Raw genomic sequence first — 20,590 nt, forward strand, 5'->3', positions numbered from 1 at the left:
TCAATATTTTTTACACACGAACATTAAATGAAATAGATGAAATATTCTCGTGCGAATCCGTTTCCTTCTGCTAGTTGAATATATTTCACAGAAACCCAAATTTGGTTTCATGTTATTCACGAACCAGTTTGCTCATCCTTACCCCAAATGTAACCTCCAGTCCACAAACTGTCCTCTCTCACCTAATCTCCTGATATTTCCCCACTAGGAATGAGTGAATTGGTTCTAACAAATCTATTTGTCTCATTAGCAATAACTCTTCTTTCATGGCGGACAGTAAAATTATATCACTCGGTAGATATGCGCTAAAAATATATATTGCATGCTACATTGTGATTAAATAATATGTTTGACTGACTTCATCATATTAAACAAAAGCAAACAAATCTAGTAAAGTGTTAGCCAGTAGAAAACAGTTTTTTCTGTACTTAAGAGAAACTTAAACGAGTTCTCCAGGAATTAAAAAAATGAAAATACTTAAATATTATTTTATAATAAATATATTCACAAATACCTTTAATTACTTAGTAAGGCTTGTTTTGTCTAGGGAGTAATCATTAGGATAAATAAAATGGCCGCTGTCCTATTAGTACACACATAACCTGTCCTAATTACACTGGATGACAAGTTACTTCACCACAATGAGCCATAGAGCTGCCTCATCCTCCTCTCTGCTTGTCAGGAATCATGATCCTGAATACAGGTGAATCTCTGTGGGAATGGAGATGATGAGGAGACATGAGAGGAGGGTGACATAGTAACACAGTATATAAGGCCGAAAAAAGACATCTGTCCATCCAGTTCGGCCTGTCATCCTGCAAGTTGATCCAGAGGAAGGCAAAAAAAAACATGTGAGGTAGAAGCCAGGTGTAGCTAATGAGCAGCAAGTATGCAGTGTCCATTACCACAGCCTGTCCTGTCCGTCCTCTCTGTACTTCGTGTCTCCTCACGAACTCCATTTCCACAGACACTCAGCTGAAGATCTTATCAGCTGTATTCAGGATCGTAATCCCTGACAAGTAGAGAGGAAGAGGAGGATGAGGCAGCTCTTTACCTCAGTGTTGTAAAATAACTTGTAGAGATGGCCTTGCGGTCGTTTCGGGGCGAACTTTGCCCATTCGCGATTCACCGAACATGCGAACATATGGAGATATTTGCTCCCTCCATATTCGTTTACATTGTGAAGAACTTTGACCCATGACACATCCATCAGGTGGTACAGGACAGCCAATTGAGACATTTCAGCACATGGACATACCCCCTACCTTATAAATAAACCCGATCTTGCCGCCATTTTACATTCAGTGTTTTGCCAGTGTGGGGAGAGGTTGCTGTGTGGAGCAGGGACAGGCTGTTAGGGACACCAAACACTAGCTAATAGGGCCATAAAAGTCCTTTTAAGGACTGATATAGGTGTGCTATCGATATGTGTGATACACAGAGGGGTGCGATATACTTATAATATACTTTTATAATGAGTCATAAACACATAGAGCTATATAGTGATCACCTGGAAGTCAGGGGCCCAGGGGCTAGGGGCTTACTAGGGCCATTTTTATATAGGGTAAGGTTCCGGACAGGGTTGCTCTTATCAGGGCGGGTGGTCTGTGGTTAGGCTATCAGGGCCAGAATAGCACCCCTCTGTAGGGCAATATCAGGGACAGTTCTTTGCCCACCCGGTCCTTCAATACCACATCATCATCTAGCCCAGGGAAGGATGTTTTTTGCTTTCCCTCCTGGATTCATCGATGTGCACTGGAACCCCCCGGATTGTGGTAGGACATATGGTTTCTGATTTAGTGCCGCCGAGCACTTGTTATTGCCGACCACATCTATGCTTTTTGCTTAACTTTAATAATTAAATTTATTTTCATTTTGAGGGATATCTTTTCCATTCACACATCCGCAAAATGGGTCCGCATCCGTTCCGCAATTTTGCGGAACAGGTGCAGCCCCATTCATTTTCAATGGGGCCGGAATGTGCTGTCCGCAACCGCATTTGCGGATCCGCACTTCCGCATCTGTGCTTCTGTTTCCGCCAAAAAATAGAACATGTCCTATTCTTGTCCGCAATTGTACAAAAGATTAGGCATTTTCTATTATAGTGCCGGCGATGTGCGGTCCACAAATTGCGTAATGCACATTGCCGGTGCCCGTGTTTTGCGGATCCGCACAACCTTTACGGATGTGTGAATGGACCCTCATAGTAACATTATTAAAGGTTACGTTTTATCTTCCTGTATATTCTAATGGATTGCCTTCCTTGTACAATGTTATAATATACTGTCTGTTAGAAAGTATATTATAGTGCATTTGTATTGTGCGGCAGTTGTGTGCGGTTCTGCTGCGATACCGCAGGTTTATAGAGGGACAAGCGTTATTGGAACAAATAATTTCTACTGGTGTGATATACCAGTCCCCCCCCAAAAAATACTGATTGAAGCTGGGGTGTTATATACCAATATACTTTCTTTATAGTGTATTTGGGTACTGTATAGTGCATTTGAGCATGCGTGTACGCGAAAATTACATTGCCGATATTTCACATTGAAAAAAATAATGAATGGAGATCGCAAATTGGAATAATACCTCTGGTATGTCGCTGTCCATGTTGTGGGACTATTTGTGCACTTCTAGTAATTATTTCTTGGCTGCAAATATGAGCTGCAGGTTTTTCAGGTTCGCCCGCCATTAATATGAATGGGACCGCGTTCGCGAACCGTCCCGGCAGATATTCGTCCATCACTAATAACTTGTCCTCATGTGTGATCAGGACAGGTTTTGTGTGAACTAATGGGACAGCGGCCATTTTGTTCCCCCTGATGATTGCTCCCCAGACAAAACAAGCCATTATAACTAAGGGTACTTTCACACTAGCGTTTTTCTTTTCCGGCGCGGAGTTCCGTCCTAGGGGCTCAAATCCGGAAAAGAACTGATCAGTTTTAGGCCTCCTGCACACGACCGTTGTGTGCACCCGTGGCCGTTGTGCCGTTTTCCGTTTTTTTTTTCGCGGACCCATTGACTTTCAATGGGTCCGTGGAAAAATCGGAAAATGCACCGTTTTGCAGCCGAGACCGTGATCCGTGTATCCTGTCCGTCAAAAAAATATGACCTGTCCTATTTTTTTGACGGACAACGGTTCACGGACCCATTCAAGTCAATGGGTCCGTGAAAGAACACGGATGCACACAAGATTGGCATCCGTGTCCGTGATCCGTGGCCGTAGGTTACTTTTATACAGACGGATCCGAAGATCCGTCTGCATAAAAGCTTTTTCAGAGCTGAGTTTTCACTTCATGAAAACTCAGAACCGACAGTATATTCTAACACAGAGGCGTTCCCATGGTGATGGGGACGCTTCAGGTTAGAATATACTAAAAGAACTGTGTACATGACTGCCCCCTGCTGCCTGGCAGGTGCTGCCAGGCAGCAGTGGGCAGACTCCCCCCCCCCCCCCCCCCCCCCCCCCCCCCCTGTAGTTAACACATTGGTGGCCAGTGTGGCCGCCCCCCCCTCCCTCCCCTGTAGTTAACTCATTGGTGGCCAGTGCGGCCGCCCCCCCTCCCCTGTAGTTAACTCATTGGTGGCCAGTGGGCCCTCCCCTGTAGTTAACTCATTGGTGGCCAGTGCGGCCGGCCCCCCTCCCTCCCCTGTAGTTAACTCGTTGGTCGCCAGTGGGCCCCCCCCTCCCCTGTAGTTAACTCATTGGTGGCCAGTGTGGCCGCCCCCCCTCCCTCCCCTGTAGTTAACTCATTGGTGGCCAGTGCGGCCGCCCCCCCCCCTGTAGTTAACTCATTGGTGGCCAGTGGGCCCTCCCCCTCCCCTGTAGTTAACTCATTGGTGGCCAGTGCGGCCAGCCCCCCTCCCTCCCCTGTAGTTAACTCGTTGGTGGCCAGTGCGGCCGGCCCCCCTCCCTCCCCTGTAGTTAACTCGTTGGTCGCCAGTGGGCCCCCCCCTCCCCTGTAGTTAACTCATTGGTGGCCAGTGCGGCCACCCCCCCCTCCCCTGTAGTTAACTCATTGGTGGCCAGTGGGCCCCCCCCTCCCCTGTAGTTAACTCATTGGTGGCCAGTGCGGCCGGCCCCCCTCCCTCCCCTGTAGTTAACTCGTTGGTCGCCAGTGGGCCCCCCCCCTCCCCTGTAGTTAACTCATTGGTGGCCAGTGCGGCCAGCCTCCCTCCCTCCCCTGTAGTTAACTCGTTGGTCGCCAGTGGGCCCCCCCTCCCCTGTAGTTAACTCATTGGTGGCCCCCCATTATACTTACCTGCGAGCTGCGATGTCTGCGTCCGGTCGGTAGCTCCTCCTACTGGTAAGTGACAGGTCCGGCTGGGAGCTCCTCCTACTGGTAAGTGACATGACCTGTCACTTACCAGTAGGAGGAGCTCCCGGCCGGACTTGTCACTTACCAGTAGGAGGAGCTCCCGACCGGACGCAGACATCGCAGCTCTCAGGTAAGTATAATGGTTCTACAAATTGCTAAGTAACCATGGCAACCGGGACTGCAGTAGCGTCCTGGTTGCCATGGTTACCGATCGGAGCCCTAGCGATTAAACTGGGACTCCGATCGGTACTCTCCGCTGCCACCAATGATAGGGGGGAGATTTTAATTAGGAGGGGGAGGGAGGGGAGAAGGCCCACTGGCCACCAACGAGTTAACTACAGGGGAGGGAGGGGAGAAGGCCCACTGGCCACCAACAAGTTAACTACAGGGGAGGGAGGGGGGCCGGCCGCACTGGCCACCAATGAGTTAACTACAGGGGAGGGGGGGGCCCTCTGGCCACCAATGAGTTAACTACAGGGGAGGGGGGGGCCGGCCGCACTGGCCACCAATGTGTTAACTACAGGGGGGGGCTGCCCCCTGCGGCCTGGCAGCACCTGCCAGGCAGCAGGGGGCAGTCATGTACACAGTTCTTTTAGTATATTCTAACCTGAAGCGTCCCCATCACCATGGGAACACCTCTGTGTTAGAATATACTGTCGGATCTGAGTTTCACGATGTAACTCAAATTCGACGGTATACTCTAACATAGAGGCGTTCCCATGGTGATGGGGACGCTTGAAGTTAAAATATACCATCGGATTGGAGAAAACTCCCATCCGATGGTATATTAACTCCTGACTTTACATTGAAAGTCAATGGGGGACGGATCCGTTTGAAATTGCACCATATTGTGTCAACGTCAAACGGATCCGTCCCCATTGACTTGCATTGTAATTCAGGACGGATCCGTTTGGCTCCGCACGGCCAGGCGGACACCAAAACAACTTTTTTTTTCATGTCCGTGGATCCTCCAAAAATCAAGGAAGACCCACGGACGAAAAAACGGTCACGGAAAAAAGGAACCCCGTTTTGCGGACCGCAAAAAAATACGTTCGTGTGCATGAGGACTTATCCTAATGCATTCTGAATGGAGAGTAATCCGTTCAGGATGCATCAGGATGTCTTCAGTTCAGTCTTTTTGACTGATCAGGCTTTTCAGAAAACCGTAGCATGTTGTATTTTTACCTCCAGCCTGAACACTTTGACTGAACGCCGGATCCGGTCTTTTTCCCATTGACTTGCATTAACGCCGCATCCGGCGCCTTGTGGTCCGTCAAACCGGATCCGGCTTTTGCATGTTAAACCCGAAAAATGTGAAAAAAAAGTTAAAGTCCATAAATGGCTGATCCGTTTTTTCCAAAGCATTTTTTCATTGCGATCAAAATCTTGATCAGGATTCAAATGTAATCAGTTTTCACACGTTTTTCCGGATCCGGCGGGCAGTTCCGGTGTCGGAATTGAATGCCGGATTGAAACAACGCTAGTGTGAAAGTAGCCTAATGTATGGTATTTCAGAATCTATTTATAATAAAGTAATATTTTAGCATTTTCATTTTCTTAATTCCCGGAGAACCCCTTTAAAGGGATTGTCTCACTTCAGCAAATGGCATTTATCATGCAGAGAAAAGTCAATACAAGGCGGCACTTCCTAATGTATTGTGATTGTCCGTGTTTGAAAAATCGTCGGTCTCTCTGGTGGCTGGGCCCTTGAGAGTGCGCATAGTGCAGCACTTTTTCCTATAGTGTACAAGCACAAGATCTAAAGGGCCTTCTCTAGAGACAGTGAAGGTACCAGGTCCCTGAGATAACATCAATTTGGAGACCATAAAATGTTCCCACTGCTTATCTGTAATATAATTAAGGACTCATCCTCAAAATTTTTGATATTCTATTGTTGTTTGTCACACCATGCCTCTGCTCTTTTTGTATCTGTATGTTTTAGTGCGCGTGACAAAGGGCGATGTCTCGAAAGCTCTCTATGTAACATCATTGCTTTTACTTTTGTTAGCCATTAAAAGGTATCAGAACTGCAAGACTCTTATTTGGAGAGTAATAAACCAAGTTCAGCTCTGCTAAATTTGCATGGAACACAAAAAAAAAAAGTATAAAAAATTTAATTTGTAAAATAAAAACAATAGGAAAATACAAGATTTTCTTGAAAATAATTTACTGTAAATGTGCTTTCTCCTTTAAGATTGAGACATAAATTCAATCTTTCAGATTTGGCACCACCCGGTAGGTGAGGCTTTATGCTCATTGATCAGACAAGGAACTATCTCTAACAGAAGACAAGGAATGTAAGAAATGAAATTCTCCCAGCAGGTGCTACACTATCTGTATGAGACAATATCCAGTAGATCTAATGCCCTGGTCACTGAATTCTCCTGATGTCTCTTCTCAGTTTTTCCCTCTTTATAATCAGCACCAGGTTCTATATTTTACATCATTGACTCTTTTTCCACTAGGTACAGTGAAGTAACGGGATTTTATAACAGAAGAACAAGAACTGGGCCTGAGAGGAGAAATTATATAGAGGTAAAGAAGATATTAAGACTTCTAGGACTCTCACCTTCTGAGGTTAGGTATGAAAACGGTGGTCAGGAGGCGCACCTGAGACTCGTTCATAGAAAATGTTACAAGAGGATGAATCCAGGTCCATGAAGTATGTGCTTATATGTGGAGAGCAGATCAAAAACCTCTCCTTAATTTATTTTTTTCTAAAAAAAAGGTTCAGAAAAAGTATCATTTTCAGTACTTTATGTGTTTGTCAAGCTGTAGGCCACGTTGTGTGTTTCTCTATGAGTTGTGTCTTCACTAGATGTATCCTTTTATGATATCCCCACTCAGTATTGTCTAGTTCTTTTTTCATTGTATCTGTACATAGACATGATGATTCAGCAGCAGTGGCCTCACTGTGTACAATCATCCTGCTGTATGTGTACACTCAGGGGCGTAACTACCATACCGGCAGACCATTTGACTGCTATGGGGCCCAGAGCAAGAGGGGGCCCAGTCTTAGTTGGGATTATCTCCTCTTCTACTGGAGGTGAAAACTTGGTCAGGACTCTACCTACTCTAAAGCAGGCATCCTCAAACTGCGGCCCTCCAGCTGTTGCAAAACTACAACTCCCAGCATGCCCGAACAGCCTACAGGTATCAGCCTACAGCAGGGCATTGTGGGAGTTGTAGTTTTACAACAGCTGGAGGGCCGCAGTTTGAGGATGCCTGCTCTAAAGGAACAACTTTTAGCAAATGAGGCAGTGGAAAAATGTCCCAAGGTTCATTGAAAGGGGTTTAGGCAGAAACCTTCTGTCCTGTGTGGGGGGCCTGGTTTGATCCTTGCTAAGGAGCCCTTACTTCTCTATGTACGCCACTGATCACACTTCATGTATTCAGAGGAAGCCATGTTTCATGTCCTGGAAGAAGTTGTGCTGAAGAGTTTATGTATTCAGTAGAAAAGATATTAAAGACAAAGAACTGTTACAGTTAAATACATACAAGAAACCATTCAGGGAAGTATCTGTAGAGAGAGAGAGAGAGAAGAGATTCACAATTAAAGGGGTTATCCAATTTCTCAAACGGCCCCCCCATGTGCTGGCCCTGCATGGAGAATATACTTAGCCCGCTCCCGGCGGCGCTCCTGGTCCCCGCACCACCGCTGATGATTCTCCCTGTACACAGATGAAAACATCCGGTGTTCGGTGGAGCAGCCAATGGTAGGGGGGGATGGGGATGACCCTCCCTAGCTTCACCCATGGCACCAGGAGCAGGGAGCGGGGTAAGTATATTACCTGTGAGGGGCCCGGCATATGGGGGGGCTGTTTGAGAAATTGGATAACCCCTGTAAGATGCTCCTCTGCTGACATTCTAAATCCAGTTGTAATGCTTCATCCGAAGTCGGTTCAGTATCAGGGATGAGCGTTTTTAGAAACACGTATGCCCAAACATTAGCTTGTACAAATGATCACAGCAATCAGATAGTACCGCCTCCCTCAATCCCTCTTACAGATGCACTGTATGTGTAGGCACAGATAACACTGCCTTCCTACAAAAGTAATAGGCACAGGTAGTAATTTCCAGCTGTAACTCCCTGTAAATGATGTAGGTATAGGTCGTACTGCCTCCCTGTCTCTCCTTGTAAATGACGTAGGTACAGATAGTTCTGCCTCCCTTTCTCTCCCTGTGAACGATGTAGGTACAGATAGTACAGTCTCCTTGTCTCTCCTGTAAATGATGTAGTTACAGATAGTACTACCTCCCTGTCTCTCCCTATAAATGATGTAGGTACAGATAGCACTGCCTCCTTGCCTATCCCTATAAATGATGTAGGTACAGATAGTACTGCCTTCTTGTCTCGTTCTGTAAATGATGTATGTACAGATAGTACTGCCTCCTTGTCTCTCCCTGTAAATAATGTAGGTACAGATAGTACTGCCTCCTTGTCTTGTTCTGTAAATGATGTACAGTACAGACCAAAAGTTTGGACACACCTTCTCATTCAAAGAGTTTTCTTTATTTTCATGACTATGAAGGCATCAAAGCTATGAATTAACACATGTGGAATTATATACATAACAAACAAGTGTGAAACAACTGAAAATATGTCATATTCTAGGTTCTTCAAAGTAGCCACCCTTTGCTTTGATTACTGCTTTGCACACTCTTGGCATTCTCTTGATGAGCTTCAAGGGGTAATCTCCTGAAATGGTCTTCCAACAGTCTTGAAGGAGTTCCCAGAGATGCTTAGCACTTGTTGGCCCTTTTGCCTTCACTCTGCGGTCCAGCTCACCCCAAACCATCTTGATTGGGTTCAGGTCCGGTGACTGTGGAGGCCAGGTCATCTGGCGCAGCACCCCATCACTCTCCTTCATGGTCAAATAGCCCTTACTTTCAAAGTTTTCCCAATTTTTTGGCTGACTGACTGACCTTCATTTCTTAAAGTAATGATGGCCACTCGTTTTTCTTTACTTAGCTGCTTTTTTCTTGCCATAATACAAATTCTAACAGTCTATTCAGTAGGACTATCAGCTGTGTATCCACCTGACTTCTCCTCAACGTAACTGATGGTCCCAACCCCATATATAAGGCAAGAAATCCCACTTATTAAACCTGACAGGGCACACCTGTGAAGTGAAAACCATTTCAGGGGACTGCCTCTTGAAGCTCATCAAGAGAATGCCAAGAGTGTGCAAAGCAGTAATCAAAGCAAAAGGTGGCTACTTTGAAGAACCTAGAATATGCCATATTTTCAGTTGTTTCACACTTGTTTGTTATGTATATAATTCCACATGTGTTAATTCATAGTTTTGATGCCTTCATAGTCATGAAAATAAAGAAAACTCTTTGAATGAGAAGGTGTGTCCAAACTTTTGGTCTGTACTGTAGGCACAAATAGTACTGCCTCCTTGTCTCTCTTGTAAATGATGTAGGTGCAGATAGTACTGCCTTCCTGTCTCTCCCTGCAAACGATGTAGGTACATATAGTACTGAATCCCTGTCTCTTTCTCGGTAAATTATGTAGGTACAGATAGTACTACCTCATTGCCTATCCTTGTAAATGATGTAGGTATAGATAGTACTGCCTCTCTGTCTTTCTCTGTAAATTATGTATGTACAGATAGTATTTCCTCCATGTCTCTCCCTGTAAATGCTGTAGATACAGATAGTACTGCCTCCTTGTCTCTTCCTGTAAATATTGCTGGTACAGATGATACATTCACCCTGTCTCTCCCTGCATATGATATAGATATAGACAGTACTGCTTTCCTGTCTCTCTCTGAAAATGATATACTGTAGATAAAGATAGTACTGCCTCCCTGTCTCTTCTTGTAAATGATGTAGGTGCAGATAGTACGGCCTCCCTGTCTCTCCCTGTAAATTATGTAAGTACAGATAGTACTACCTCCTTGGTATTCCCTGTAAATTATGTAGATACAGATAGTACTGCCTCCCTGTCACTCTCTTTAAATTATATATGTACAGATATTACTGCCTCCCTGTTTCTCCCTGTAAATGATGTAGGTGCAGATAGTACTACCTCTCTGTCTCTCCCTGTAAATTATGTAAGTACAGATAGTACTGCCTATTTGGTATTCCCTGTAAATGATGTAGATACTGATAGTACTGTCTCCTTGGTATTCCCTGTAAATGATGTAGATACAGATAGTTCTGCCTATTTGGTATTCCCTGTAAATGATGTAGATACTGATAGTACTGCCTCCTTGGTATTCCCTGTAAATGATGTAGATACAGATAGTTCTGCCTCCCTGTCTCTCCCTGTAAATGATGTAGGTACAGATAGTACAGTCCACCTGTCTATCCATGTAAATGATGTAGGTACAGCTAGTATTGCCTTTGTCTCTCCCTGTGAATATTGCCAGTACAGATAGAACAGATATTACTTCATCCATGTGTGTCCTAGTAAATGATACAGGTAGAGACACCACAGCCTTCATTATATATAGTATACAGATTAAAATGTGTTTATCACTTAATTTAACAAGTTACTAGATTTGTTACAAAAAAACAAACAAACTTAAGTGGAGAATATTTACTTCTGATAATTAAACATGTATTTTCTCAGAGGAAGACGTGATACCACAGTTCACATCAAAAACCTCCTAGCTGTGAAATAAGGATGGGGCTGACATTACAGGAGGTCCTAGTAAGGGCTCTGAAGAAGCTGGAGGATTCAAGTTTCCAGAGATTCATACAGAAACTGAGTGTCTGGGAAGTCAGAGAAGAATATAAGAATATTCCTAAAGATAAACTGACCGGGAAAGATCCAGAACACGTCGCTGATCTGATCAATAGATATTACAGATATGGCTATGGGGCTGAGGTGACCCTGAGTCTTCTAGAGGACATAGGGGAGAAGAAAGTCCGGGAGGAACTCCAGCAGGACCTGAGGGAAGGTAAGATGTCAAAGTGGCACATTTATCATTTAAGAGTGGATTTGAGACAGGTTAAATTTGGGGCAGGTGGTCTATTGTGAGGGAGTTGCATAAAGATGTTGCAAGTATAGACCTGAGACTTTTCCAGTCTGAACCTATAAGAAGCATCCAAATTAGACCAGAGTAGACCAGACCACTTCTACACAGACATGGCACATAATGGAGCGAATCCAAAGAATATGGCCAACCTCTTAGCTGAGTTTCTTGCTGCAAAAATGGGAATACAAGAAACTTGTCAGCAGTCACATCATCAATAAATACAAGAGAACCAGTTCCATTGGCAGCCATACATGCCCACGCGATGGCACTATCACCACCATGCTTCACTGATGAGGTGGCATGCTTAGGATCAGGAGCAGTTCCTTTCCTTCTCCATACTCTTCTCTTCCCATCACTCTGGTACAAGTTGATCTTGGTCTCATCTGTCCATAGAACTGTGAAGGCTTTTTTAGATGTTGTATGGCAAACTCTAATCTGGCCTTCCTGTTTTTGAGGCTCACCAATGGTTTACATCTTGTGGTGAACCCTCTGTATTCACTCTGGTGAAGTCTTCTCTTGATTGTTGATTTTGACACACATACACCTACCTCCTGGAGACTGTCCTTGATCTGGCCAACTGTTGTGAAGGGGGTTTTCGTCACCAGGGAAAGAAATCTTCGGTCATCCACCACAGTTGTTTTCCTCAAACTGCGGCCCTCCAGCTGTTGCAAAACTACAACTTCCAGCATGCCCCTGAACAGCCTACAGGTATCAGCCTACAGCAGGGCATTGTGGTAGTTATAGTTTTACAACAGCTGGAGGGGTGCAGTTTGAGGATGCTTACGCTAGACTGTAGAATCAGAGCAGTGTTTATGCTAGACTGTAGAATCAGGGCAGTGCTTACACTAGACTGTAGAATCAGTGCAGTGCTTACACTAGACTGTGGACTAAGATACTTTGGAGGTTACACTAGACTGTAGAATCAGGACAGTGCTTACACTAGACTGTAGAATTAGAGCAGTGCTTACACTAGACTGTAGAATCAGGGCAGTGCTTACACTAGACTGTAGAATCAGGGCAGTGCTTACACTAGACTGTAGAATCAGGGCAGTGCTTACGCTAGACTGTAGAATCAGGGCAGTGCTTACGCTAGACTGTAGAATCAGGGCAGTGCTTACACTAGACTGTAGAATCAGGGCAGTGCTTACACTAGACTGTAGAATCAGGGCAGTGCTTACACTAGACTGTAGAATCAGGGCAGTGCTTACACTAGACTGTAGAATCAGGGCAGTGCTTACACTAGACTGTAGAATCAGGGCAGTGCTTACACTAGACTGTAGAATCAGGGCAGTGCTTACACTAGACTGTAGAATCAGGGCAGTGCTTACACTAGACTGTAGAATCAGGGTAGTGCTTACACTATACTGTGGAATCAGGGCAGTGCTTACACTAGACTGTAGAATCAGGGCAGTGCTTACAGTATATGGTAGAATCAGTGCAGTGCTTACACTGAACTGTAGAATCAGTGCAGTGCTTACACTAGACTGTAGAATCAGGGCAGTGCTTACAGTATATGGTAGAATCAGTGCAGTGCTTACACTAGACTGTGGACTAAGATACTTTGGAGGTTACACTAGACTGTAGAATCAGGGCAGTGCTTACACTAGACTGTAGAATCAGGGCAGTGCTTACACTAGACTGTAGAATCAGGGCAGTGCTTACGCTAGACTGTAGAATCAGGGCAGTGCTTACACTAGACTGTGGACTAAGATACTTTGGAGGTTACACTAGACTGTAGAATCAGGACAGTGCTTACACTAGACTGTAGAATTAGAGCAGTGCTTACACTAGACTGTAGAATCAGGACAGTGCTTACACTAGACTGTAGAATCAGGGCAGTGCTTACACTAGACTGTAGAATCAGGGCAGTGCTTACACTAGACTGTAGAATCAGGGCAGTGCTTACGCTAGACGGTAGAATCAGTGCAGTGCTTACACTAGACTGTGGACTAAGATACTTTGGAGGTTACACTAGACTGTAGAATCAGGACAGTGCTTACACTAGACTGTAGAATTAGAGCAGTGCTTACACTAGACTGTAGAATCAGGGCAGTGCTTACACTAGACTGTAGAATCAGGGCAGTGCTTACACTAGACTGTAGAATCAGGGCAGTGCTTACGCTAGACTGTAGAATCAGGGCAGTGCTTACGCTAGACTGTAGAATCAGGGCAGTGCTTACACTAGACTGTGGACTAAGAAACTTTGGAGGTTACACTAGACTGTAGAATCAGGACAGTGCTTACACTAGACTGTAGAATTAGAGCAGTGCTTACACTAGACTGTAGAATCAGGGCAGTGCTTACACTAGACTGTAGAATCAGGGCAGTGCTTACACTAGACTGTAGAATCAGGGCAGTGCTTACACTAGACTGCAGAATCAGGGCAGTGCTTACACTAGACTGTAGAATCAGGGCAGTGCTTACACTAGACTGTAGAATCAGGGCAGTGCTTACACTAGACTGTAGAATCAGGGCAGTGCTTACACTAGACTGTAGAATCAGGGCAGTGCTTACACTAGACTGTGGACTAAGATACTTTGGAGGTTACACTAGACTGTAGAATCAGGACAGTGCTTACACTAGACTGTAGAATTAGAGCAGTGCTTACACTAGACTGTAGAATCAGGGCAGTGCTTACACTAGACTGTAGAATCAGGGCAGTGCTTACACTAGACTGTAGAATCAGGGCAGTGCTTACACTAGACTGTAGAATCAGGGCAGTGCTTACGCTAGACTGTAGAATCAGGGCAGTGCTTACACTAGACTGTGGACTAAGATACTTTGGAGGTTACACTAAACTGTAGAATCAGGACAGTGCTTACACTAGACTGTAGAATTAGAGCAGTGCTTACACTAGACTGTAGAATTAGGGCAGTGCTTACACTAGACTGTAGAATCAGGGCAGTGCTTACAGTATATGGTAGAATCAGTGCAGTGCTTACACTAGACTGTGGACTAAGATACTTTGGAGGTTGCACTAGACTGTAGAATCAGGGCAGTGCTTACACTAGACTGTAGAATCAGGGCAGTGCTTACACTAGACTGTAGAATCAGGGCAGTGCTTACACTAGACTGTAGAATCAGGGCAGTGCTTACGCTAGACTGTAGAATCAGTGCAGTGCTTACACTAGACTGTGGACTAAGATACTTTGGAGGTTACACTAGACTGTAGAATCAGGACAGTGCTTACACTAGACTGTAGAATTAGAGCAGTGCTTACACTAGACTGTAGAATCAGGGCAGTGCTTACACTAGACTGTAGAATCAGGGCAGTGCTTACACTAGACTGTAGAATCAGGGCAGTGCTTACACTAGACTGTAGAATCAGGGCAGTGCTTACACTAGACTGTAGAATCAGGGCAGTGCTTACACTAGACTGTGGACTGAGATACTTTAGAGCTTACACTAGACTGTGGACTGAGATACTTTAGAGCTTACACTAGACTTTGGTCTGATGAACTGCAGTGTTTACACTAGGATTTAATATTTTTGTGAGAACCAACTATAATTTTTTGCCCAAGAGTGTCCACTAACTTCAGGCCTGCTGTTAAGTCTAGTGTCAGAAATCTTCTGTAACTATGCTAAGTGTAACTATTGAAAGGTTTATATAAAACTAATGGTATATAATAAGTTTTGTCTGTTACATCCAATAAAATGTTTGGCGTATAACAATGTGTTGTGCTCCATTATTCTGATGGCATTTCTGAACAGAAGCAATATCCCTCACTGCATGCAGAGCCTGTATGGCAGCACTTGGAGGCTGTGCAGCTCAATACCAGGGCTACCCTCTCTGCATTGTCGTATGAGCCCCATATAACCACTGTCACTTGTTTTGTTTACCTTATTCTTAAATACAAATTCAGAATGAGTAACTTGTGACTTTTCTGATTTTATATTCACAGTGGATTTTTCAGGACATGGACTTGGAACCACAATGTTTACAGGTACAGCATTTAGGTTTAATGGGTTAAAATTGGCTGATATTTTCATTGATTATATGCCTCATGCACACAACTATATATTCGGTCCGCATCTGATCCACATTTTTTTTGCGGATTGGATGCAGACCCATTCATTTCAATGTGGCTGTAAAAGGTGCTCAAAATCCAAATTTGGTTACATGTAGCAGGGTTAACCCACAAACTCTTAACTCAAATTTCTTAACTCATCTTGTTATCTTGAAACAAAAGCCATTGAAAAGCAATTTCTAAACGCATTTTGTTTAGATAACATGTCTCCTAAAGCATGTGTGTTAACTATACTACATCCATAATTCAGAATTGGAATTTGTTGAGAAAATATAATTGATGAGCTTTAACGATAGATAGATAGATAGATAGATAGATAGATAGATAGATAGATAGATAGATAGATGATACTCACACAGAGCTCTGGAATGTTTTGGACCAAATGTACTCAGTGTCAGTGGCATCACCAGATCCCAAAGCAGATGTGGCCCCGGGCTGTTCTTTGGGTGGGTACACGGTCTCTGCTCTTTATTGCTGCCACCATCACCTTCCTCCTCTGGAGATGCCTTGACACAGATTTCAGACTAGTATTTCAGGTGTTTTTGCTGAGATTTCAAATGCTATCTATCCTTTGCATGGTGAAACATGGGTTGTACAGTTTGAGCTTATTCCCCCCACAAAAAACTATATTTTTGTTAAAAAGGGGGGGGGGGGTGTTCTTAGAGGTAGCTGCTTTTAAGATTCTGCAGCAGATAGAGCTGAGTTAGACGAGGGCAATTTCAACTTGAGGATCTAAGGCCCCCAGCCTTAGATCCTCACTTCTCACTCCCTGGCTAACAGCTTCCCTGCTTGTCCCTATTCTACACGCACAAGTCTTCCTCTTTGTAATTCTAGCCTTTCCCTTCACTCTTCCTGGCAGTAGAATACAAGATTGAATGATGATTGATTTCTGACTGTCCGTGTAAGACCCATCCACCCTCATTTACAGCCCAGCACAGAATGGTGTTCTGCTCGTTCTGATAGGGCATCTCCCTGCCTTCTGCAGCACTGATTGGGTCTTAGGCTGACAGACAGGGCAAGTGTTCCCCTCCCATTTCCTCTCAGGGTCATGTGAGAACCCTTCTTCCTCCTCCCTAGTGCTTTTTCCAGCTGAAATTTGGGAAGTTGGTACTGAACCTAGTTCACTACAAACTGGTTCGCTCATATCTAACTGTGGTCAGCATGGTGGCTCAGTGTTTAGCACTGGTGCCTTGCAGCGCTGGGGTCCTAGGTTCGAATCTGACCAAGGACAACATCTGCATGGAGTTTGCATGTTCTCCCCATGTTTGCGTGCGTTTCCTCCGGGTACTCCGGATTCCTCCCACACTCCAAAGACATACCGATAGGGACCTTAGATTGTGAGCCCCATTGGGGACAGTTGGTTGCTAATGTCTGTAAAGCGCTGTGGAATATAGTAGCGCTATATAAGTGCATTAAATAAATAAATATCTAACACCATGCACTGGATTCGTGGTCAGACAGACCATGTTGTATATTTAAACTTCAGTCGTATTTAAGATAAGCCCGATTATAATAATGAGTTCTCTATATCAGTATATTATTATAAAGGTTTGTGACTGATGACATTTTTCGATAATTTGCTCATTCTCTGTGCCAAGTGTCTTCTAGAATTCTTAGAAATCACAAGCTGAAAATGTGAAAATATCTATAATGACCTATAATATAAAACATCTCCAGACATCTTGTGTCTTTTTCCTCATTTCCAGACAGGGTGAACTTTATATTCAATCACCGATCAGATCTTATCAGATGGATATCGGATATAGATCCAGTTCTATGTGGTCTCCGGAGCCAAGGTCTACTGACTGAGGAACAATACAATGATGTGATGGAAGAGAGAACATCTAAAGAGAAGATGAAAGCTCTGTGTGATATCATCAGTCACTGGGAGGACACTGGGAAGTATACAGCATATACACTTCTCAAACAACACAATGGAAAAATCATCAAGGACTTGGAAGAAGAGACTAAGATAAGGAAAAATCCTCTGTTCTATGCCTTGGGTAAGTCTAGAACTTTATTTTTCACTTTATATCTTACAGATTTTTTTCTATGGCATCATTTTGTGGTACAAGTATTGATTAACTTTGAATTTTTCCTTTTTTCTGAGGGGGAATGCAAGAAAAAGTATTATTATTTATGTTTTTGGGGGTTAAATAACGTGATAATTTTATAGTTTGGGTCATTACGAATTTGGCCATTATGTGCACTTTTTGTTTTGTGACATAAGAAGCCATTTTTTCCAGTGAAAAGGTCTATTTTTAAACATTTTGGTGGAGATTTATCAAAAATGGTGCAAGGGAAAACCGGCTTAGTTGCTCATAGCAATCAATCAGATTCCACCTTTCATTTTTCAGAACCCCTTTTGGAAAATGAAAGGAGGAATCTGACTGGTTGCTATGGGCAACTATGCCAATTTTCCCTTGCACCACTTTTGATAATTTCCCGCTTTTATTTTTACTCACACTATGGGACTGCGGGAGCTGAACACTTTGATAATGCACTGCAGTACATCTGTAATACAGTCTATTATACTTGGCAGTGTTATGCTGACAGGCAACCTATTAGACCCTGCCTCCTGTTGGTTCCCCATATGCCATATAAACCATTAGCACCTTGCAAACACATTGCAGAGGGAGGGGATGGTGTCAGAGAGATACCTTACCCCTGTTTAACTACCTAGATGCCACAGTCACTTTTGACTGCAATATCTAAACAGTCAAAGGGCTTCTGTCACGAAAAATATTCTACATTTTACAAATGAGCACCTGATTACTTTTGTAATTGCATATAATTTAAAATGTAATATAGCCAGTTAGCTAATTACTAAAATGTATCTGTATAGCGCCACCTTCTGTTTAATATTTTCCCACCTAATTGAGATAATCGAACATGCTCAGTTCAACTGACACCAGCCATATCTTCTGTTAGAAGCTGTAGCAGTTACAGGTAGAAAGGACACACCCAATGAGAAATGACACACCTTCTAAGCAGCAAACCTGTAGAGAATCTAGCAGAACGATTGTAGCAATGACTGGAAAGAAATCTGGACCCAAGTGCAGCACAGGGCTGGTTCTAGCTATGTTAGAAAGATATTGTCATTTACGTACTATTGATTTTCATCTTTTAAATCAATCATACCATTACATAGTTACATAGCTAATATGGTTGAAAAAAGACCTAAGTCCATCAAGTTCTACCAAGGGATAGTTGGGGGTGCGAATCCCAGAAGGAAGCGAGGCTCAGATTTCTACACATTTTTATAAGCATTAATGTTTTTTACTTTTAAGAATTCGTCTAAACCCTTTTTAAAACTGTCCACTGTTCCTGCTCTGACCACGTCCTGATAAAGTCTATTCCACAGATTCACAGTCCTTACAGTAAAGAAGTTTTGACGCTTCTGGAGACTGAACTTTTTCTTCTCCAGTCGGAGGCAGTGCCCCCTTGTCTTTTGAGGGTATTTTACATGGAACAGTTTTTTACCGTATTTTTTGTATGGTCCATTTATATACACTGCTCAAAAAAATAAAGGGAACACTTAAACAACACAATGTAACTCCAAGTCAATCACACTTCTGTGAAATCAAACTGTCCACTTAGGAAGCAACACTGAGTGACAATCAATTTCACATGCTGTTGTGCAAATGGGATAGACAACAGGTGGAAATTATAGGCAATTAGCAAGACACCCCCAATAAAGGAGTGGTTCTGCAGGTGGTGACCACAGACCACTTCTCAGTTCCTATACTTCCTGGCTAATGTTTTGGTCACTTTTGAATGCTGGCGGTGCTTTCACTCTAGTGGTAGCATGAGACAGAGTCTACAACCCACACAAGTGGCTCAGGTAGTACAGCTTATCCAGGATGGCACATCAATGCGAGCTGTGGTAAGAAGGTTTGCTGTGTCTGTCAGCGTGGTGTCCAGAGCATGGAGGCGCTACCAGGAGACAGGCCAGTACATCAGGAGACATGGAGGAGGCCGTAGGAGGGCAACAACCCAGCAGCAGGACCGCTACCTCCGCCTTTGTGCAAGGAGGAACAGGAGGAGCACTGCCAGAGCCCTGCAAAATGACCTCCAGCAGGCCACAAATGTGCATGTGTTTGCTCAAACGGTCAGAAACAGACTCCATGAGGATGATATGAGGGCCCGACGTCCACAGGTGGGGGTTGTGCTTACAGCCCAACACCGTGCAGGACGTTTGGCATTTGCCAGAGAACACCAAGATTGGCAAATTCGCCACTGGCGCCCTGTGCTCTTCACAGATGAAAGCAGGTTCACACTGAGCACATGTGACAGACGGGACAGAGTCTGGAGACGCCGTGGAGAACGTTCTGCTGCCTGCAACATCCTCCAGCATGACCGGTTTGGCATTGGGTCAGTAATGGTGTGGGGTGGCATTTCTTTGTAGGGACGCACAGCCCTCCATGTGCTCGCCAGAGGTAGCCTGACTGCCATTAGGTACCGAGATGAGATCTTTAGACCCCTTGTGAGACCATATGCTGGTGCGGTTGGCCCTAGGTTCCTCCTAATGCAAGACAATGCTAGACCTCATGTGGCTGGAGTGTGTCAGCAGTTCCTGCAAGGCGAAGGCATTGATGCTATGGACTGGCCCGCCCATTCCCCAGAACTGAATCCAATTGAGCACATCTGGGACATCATGTCTCGCTCTATCCACCAACGTCACGTTGCACCACAGACTGTCCAGGAGTTGGCAGATGCTTTAGTCCAGGTCTGGGAGGAGACCACTCAGGAGACCGTCCGCCACCTCATCAGGAGCATGCACAGGCTATTCAATCTATGATCTACAAGGACACCCAAATCCTTCTCTATAGGTGACTCTCCCAGTGTTACATCCCCTAGGACATATGAATCACAGAGATTATTACTACTGAGATGCAGAACTTCACATTTATCCACATTGAACCTTATTTGCCAGATTGATGCCCAATCACTCAGAGTGTTCAAGTCAGCTTTTAGTTTATGGACATCTTCCATAGACTGTACAGCACTACATAGCTTAGTGTCATCTGCAAAAATAGAAATGGTGCTATTAAAACTGTCCTCCATATCATTAATAAATAAACTAAATAATAAAGGGCCCAGCACTGAACCTTGGGGTCACCACTTATAACCCAGGACTATTCTGAATAGGAATCATTGACCACAACTCTCTGGACATGGACTTCAGCCAGTTTTCAATCCAAATACAAACTATACTTTCCAAGCCTATAGACCTTACTTTACCTAACAT

General features: G+C 44.2%; 1 protein-coding gene across 3 annotated transcripts in view; it reads left to right on the forward strand.

Moving 5' to 3' along the window:
- The window catches only part of LOC120986628, a 163,517-nt gene that overhangs the window by 15,104 nt on the left and 127,823 nt on the right, over window positions 1-20,590 (forward strand). For 2 of the 3 annotated variants that reach the window (XM_040415294.1, XM_040415295.1), the window contains exons 2-4: window positions 6,785-6,854; window positions 10,903-11,233; window positions 15,214-15,255. In XM_040415294.1, the coding sequence (XP_040271228.1) occupies window positions 10,957-11,233; window positions 15,214-15,255 (319 nt within the window). In that variant the 5' untranslated portion in view covers window positions 6,785-6,854; window positions 10,903-10,956. Of the gene's footprint in view, window positions 1-6,784; window positions 6,855-10,902; window positions 11,234-15,213; window positions 15,256-17,045; window positions 17,343-20,590 lie in introns of all 3 variants that reach the window. The other variant, XM_040415292.1, reaches the window with a different exon arrangement.

This window comes from Bufo bufo, chromosome 1 (genome assembly GCF_905171765.1).
Source record: "Bufo bufo chromosome 1, aBufBuf1.1, whole genome shotgun sequence".
NCBI classification, from domain to species: Eukaryota; Metazoa; Chordata; class Amphibia; order Anura; family Bufonidae; genus Bufo; species Bufo bufo.